The sequence below is a fragment of the Polyergus mexicanus genome, unplaced genomic scaffold (genome assembly GCF_030449975.1).
Source record: "Polyergus mexicanus isolate NDT 795.1 unplaced genomic scaffold, iyPolMexi1.0 SCAF_2, whole genome shotgun sequence".
NCBI lineage: Eukaryota > Metazoa > Arthropoda > Insecta > Hymenoptera > Formicidae > Polyergus > Polyergus mexicanus.
Genome location: NW_027223322.1, coordinates 10994269 through 10999493, shown reverse-complemented (window position 1 = coordinate 10999493; position 5225 = coordinate 10994269). Strand labels below are relative to the sequence as shown.

The following is a 5225-nucleotide window of genomic DNA, read 5'->3' as shown; positions in this document are numbered from 1 at the left end:
CTCAGAAAGGCGAATCCGAGAGCGCGATCTGACGACAAAAACAGGTAGTTGATAGGAGTTTGATATTCAATCTACATTTGGTAAAATAGAAATCTATATACATTCGGTAAGATAGGACTCTATATTGGTATAATATCAGAAAATGTCATCGCCATGAAAAATATTGAAGTGATTTATATTGTCGGATTATAGATGTTGAATTTGACTGTGTAATTTTCCAAAAACAAAGAAATATGTATGCTGCAACAAGAGAACGATGTAATCGTCCAACGTCCAACGTGCTAACTGTAACCTATGAATTATTTTTCGAATTTTGTACGTCTATATGTTTTGTTTCGAAGAATAAATTATTTTTATTCGTAAATAGAGTATTCTAATTTAAATTCATAATAATACACATATTAAATTTTGCTGCATCATGTGAACAAGAAATTGTGGAACTTAAAAGATCTGAGACATAGCCAACATGAACATTCATAATAGCAAAAGCGGAATCTTTGGTGATTAAATTAAATAATAAAATTGGCAATTAAATTGAATTAAATTATTAATTTAAATAAAAAAATCTTAATAATTAAAAATATCTTTAAAAATTTTAGAATCTTATTTTTCTAATAATTGATTTTTAAATTTTCTTTACGCTATACATATTAAAATATTACTTTTGCTTTCACAGAATCATCTTTAAAGGCTCAATCTGAAATGCAATCATGCAAATTAAACGAATCGGAAAGCAAACCAAATATCACGCTAAAAAGTATTATCACGTTAATATAAATCGAATTTTTCTTATTTATATCAATATTATTTTATGCAGTAACGTTATACATATATTAGCTTCGAAATTTCAAAATCGTCAACAATTTTCGATTTTTGAAAATATTTTAATAACATTTAAAAAATATTTATTTTTGATGTTAATATTATACGTTGAAGAATATTTTGATGTTATATTTTAATTAACACTATTATCATATTTAGAAATGGGGCAAGAATTGGATAAAGCGGAGACAAAATGTTCTACGTTAAAGTCCAAATTAAATTATGTGATGGGAGTTTGTCAGAAAGTCAAATCGGAAATGAAAGGCAAAGAAAAATCTGATATTTCGCTAAAGCCGATAAGATCATCATCTGAAAACCCAAGCTCAAAATTTTCAATCGAACATAACGATTATAATAGCGAAATTTTGCCAACAAATAAAATCCCAAATTATAATCTTCAAAGAATTTATGACACTGAACATAAGACTGAAGATCTTGGTATAAAAGATTTTGATATAAAAGATTTTGGTACAAAATAATTTTTTTATTAAAATCATTCAAGTCATCTAAATATCTATAATCCATATTCTTGTAGATACCTTACGTTTAAATTTAATATCTGCCCAATCGTCACCTAGAGGAATCATCGGCAATGGCGATATTATCGAGGAATCTGAAAGCTTGAAGCAACAAAAGCAAAATGAATTATTAAATGTTACAATTATACCAAAGACTCAATTAGATAAGAAACTTTCTATCGCGATGACGACGATGCCAGTCCAGAATGAAACCCTGAAAGTAGGTGCACACGATTACGCGTGTATATTATAAAATAAATCATAATATATATATAATTAATATATATATAATTAATATATTTTATATACATAATTAATATAATTAATATATATATAAAAATATACAATATTGATATATGATTGTTATAAAAATTCTCGAAATATGAATAGGAGAGTAAAGAATACAAAGATCCGCAATCTTATTTACCGGAATACATGCGGGAACATTTGCAATCAATGCTGGGCGTAAAAGATTCTGTCGAAGTACTGACATCGAAAGCGAATGACGAGGATTATTTCCACGAATTAATTCCACCGAATTTTGCAAAAAGAGATATTAGAGATGCGGAATTGAATTTGAACATTCCGGATACCGTAAAAATTAGACGAGCGGAGAAAAGTAAACGTGCCTCGAAAATAGAGAAAAGCGAATCAAATTCCATTTATAATAAAGCGGGTGATACATTATTTAAAATGCGAAAGAAGAAAGGAAAATTACGAAGTTCCGTTTCGAAAAGTACAGTTGCTACTAAAGATACAAATCTCATCGGTAGAAAAGAAGCAAAGAAGCGCAGACATAGAGGTAGAATCGAATTTGCGTGATTTATATTCAAACATTGTGTTTTATAATCATCATATTAAGAATATAGATTCTATATCAAATGTTGTTTAAAAAATATTTAACGCAGGCCGTAGCGTTATTCATCAACAGTCTAATCTCCCAAAGAATCCAAAAAAGTCCGCCGACGTCCTGGAAATTTTTCATAATACTACAATGAAGAGTAGCAATTCTGGAATATCTAGCAAGCATTCTAAATTTGGTAAACAAACAAAGTGTGTCAAAAGGCATCCTACTGAAACTGCTAATCGAAAGATCCAAGAAACATTATATCCTGAACATGCTACTGATGAATCAATTCGAATAAATAAAAATAATCAATTCAATAATAAGGAGAATGAGCAGCATAATCAGTGTCCCCAGTCATCAAGTTATCAATGCAATTCAGGGTAATTTTTTAAAGCCATTATAATAATAATCATATCATTATTTTATTATATGCATAATTATTTTGAACAATTAGTAAATATAAAATTTATTTCTTCATCATGCAAATTTGTTTCTTCTACAGAGTGATTCCCGAGAAGATTCAAGAATATGATAAATCGGAAAAACATTCCGAGGATTTCTATCCATCGGCGCATCAAAGCGCATACAAAACGCATCAAAGCGAGCATAATACTTTTAACAGATACAACGATCCGATGTTTACTCCTAGCTACGAGATGCCGACTTTGGCGTCGAGATTGAAGCGTTCGAACAAATCGTACTTCAGCAGATTTAACTTCCGAAATATACCGTTCGTAGTAGGAACTTCGGTAACACCCAGCCACAATCTCGGATTAAACATTCAACAAGTGAGTTCATCAGAAATTCATGAAAGTAGCCAAATTCATGAAACGATCTTTTGTAAAAAAAAAAAAAAAAAACGCAGGTATTGAGCGCAATGAAGACAAGACAGCCGATTGCGAACGATATATCTCCGTTATTGATTCATAAAGTCAGTACAGGCATGAAATCGATGTCGATTCTTCTGGAACAGAGACATAGTCATTCGGAAAGATTGGCTCTCAACATAAGCTCGCACCTGGCTGAAACATTTAACAACGGCGAGAACTCAAATATCGATCGATATAAAAAATTATCTGTATTTGATTTACAACATATGGAAATTGCTCGTGCGTCAAATATATCTGACAATGCAAAAATGATTCCTGAAAAAGATAATATCACTAAACAATTTAATCCGGAAAAGATTGATTCTTATGATCATAAGATTAAGCAGCAATCTTCTACCGTCGTAAATAAGAGCGACATGTCAGCAAATGTGAGAAATCAGCAAAAAGTTTCAAAAGTATCGTCAAATAAGGAGGTAATCACATTTTAGCAGTTTATATCAAACATATAATACATTGATGTTGCAGACTAGTATTGCCAATTATAAAATGCGTACAATTACTGGCGCACACAATGCCAAGGAAATACGTGATATTTTAATTAATCTACACGATCAATTTGAAGAAATGAACACGTAAATATTGGCATATTATTAAATTTAAAAATCTATTTTTAAAAAATTTAATTGTATCGATCGATATCCTCGATTTATAGCAAATATGAGAAATTGCAATCAGAAATGGAAAAGTCCAAAGATAAATCTTTAGCAAAAGAATTGTCCGCTATGGAAAAGGAACTTAATATCAAGGAAGAAGAAATCAACGCCGTTATCGGTCTTTACAAAGAAGTGAGAGCTATTATAAGTGCTTAATGCATTTTACATGTACATTAACGATATATTACGAGAACAGGTAATGACGCTGAAGCAGCAACTGGAAATGTTGCACGAGAAAAACAGTCTCGTTTGCATTACGACCGAATCAGGCAAGGGTTTCCATAAGAATCCTTTTCCTATATCGATTTTACCTGGAAAGTCTCATTCGATGAATCCGGCACAGATATTCGGTCGACGAAAATTTAATGCAACACGAGAGCCGTCCACTTCTATGCAACTGGCCGCATTATTACGGCAAATTCAAACCTTTCATAAGCAAATGCAACTCGTATTGTAACGCTACATAGAGTTACGGTAAAAAATCAATTTTTGATAAAAATTAATACTTTTATCGAATCGTTCGCATATACAGTAGAATTTTCTGTTCTAATAAAATTTCGATAAAAAGATGACGATATTAATTGATTTCTTCTTCCATTAGGTAAAATGAAAAAAAAAACAAAAAAAAATGCGTATTTATGGGCTACTCTTCGTGCAGTTTCGCAAGGAACGATTTTTAAGGTGTTTCCTTATCTTTTGCAATAAACGAACATCTCTAGCAGATCATATTCCATTTTATTCTGCGTGCTACCCCATAATAATGTGTAATATTCATTTGTATGCATGCACAATTGTATGTGATTTATGTATCCGCAGCTCTCTTTTGCTGTGTGTGTACCTCTATACATGTAATATATTACATGTATATATGTACATACATAATCAACATTTATGTATAAACGCTGAAGATGATTATTTCTTTTTTTACGAATCTTGCTAGAGACAGATTCCTCGTCGCAATTCTCACGGTCGATTGTAATTGTCAGTTGCAGCTACGTACGACGATATATCCGAGAGAAATCGATCGTTACATTATTGATTTCTTGTTTTTACTTCCCTGTCGCAAGATTCTAATCTCTCTAGATATGTTCATCGGAGATAATGTGTGATCCGCGTGGAATATTTATATATATCGTCTTTCTCTTTTCTTTAAGTACTAATTTAACGATTTATAATCTATACGATTCTGCTTTTCAGCTTTGCTAAATAAAATTTTCTTGCTCCTTTCTTGCATTCTGTCTCTATTCTCAAGTATTCCTGCTTCTCTCGTTCTCTCTCTCTCTCTCTCTCTCTCTCTCTTTCAAAGCATCTACACAGAATCACGCAATCTGTTCTTATGTGTAAAGACACTATGCGCTACAAAATGTACCTTAATTAACGTTAATATAAAATGTTATCTTAAATTTACGATAATTAATTTTTTTCTCTCTCTTTCTTACTACAGAAGGATGCGCTTATAGGTGCACCCGCGAAAAATAAAAACATTCCTTATGTG

The 5225-nt window shown here is 31.2% G+C and overlaps 1 protein-coding gene across 1 annotated transcript; it reads left to right on the top strand.

The window, feature by feature from the left end:
- Positions 1–466: 466 nt before the first annotated feature.
- Positions 467–4238, top strand: LOC138941834 (uncharacterized). Its single transcript, XM_070311721.1, is given in 11 exon segments — positions 467–500; positions 677–757; positions 982–1260; positions 1358–1560; positions 1731–2142; positions 2210–2567; positions 2690–2975; positions 3053–3490; positions 3543–3649; positions 3730–3862; positions 3927–4238. Coding segments are annotated over 11 exon segments (2592 nt in total). The 3' UTR covers positions 4188–4238.
- Positions 4239–5225: the final 987 nt, after the last annotated feature.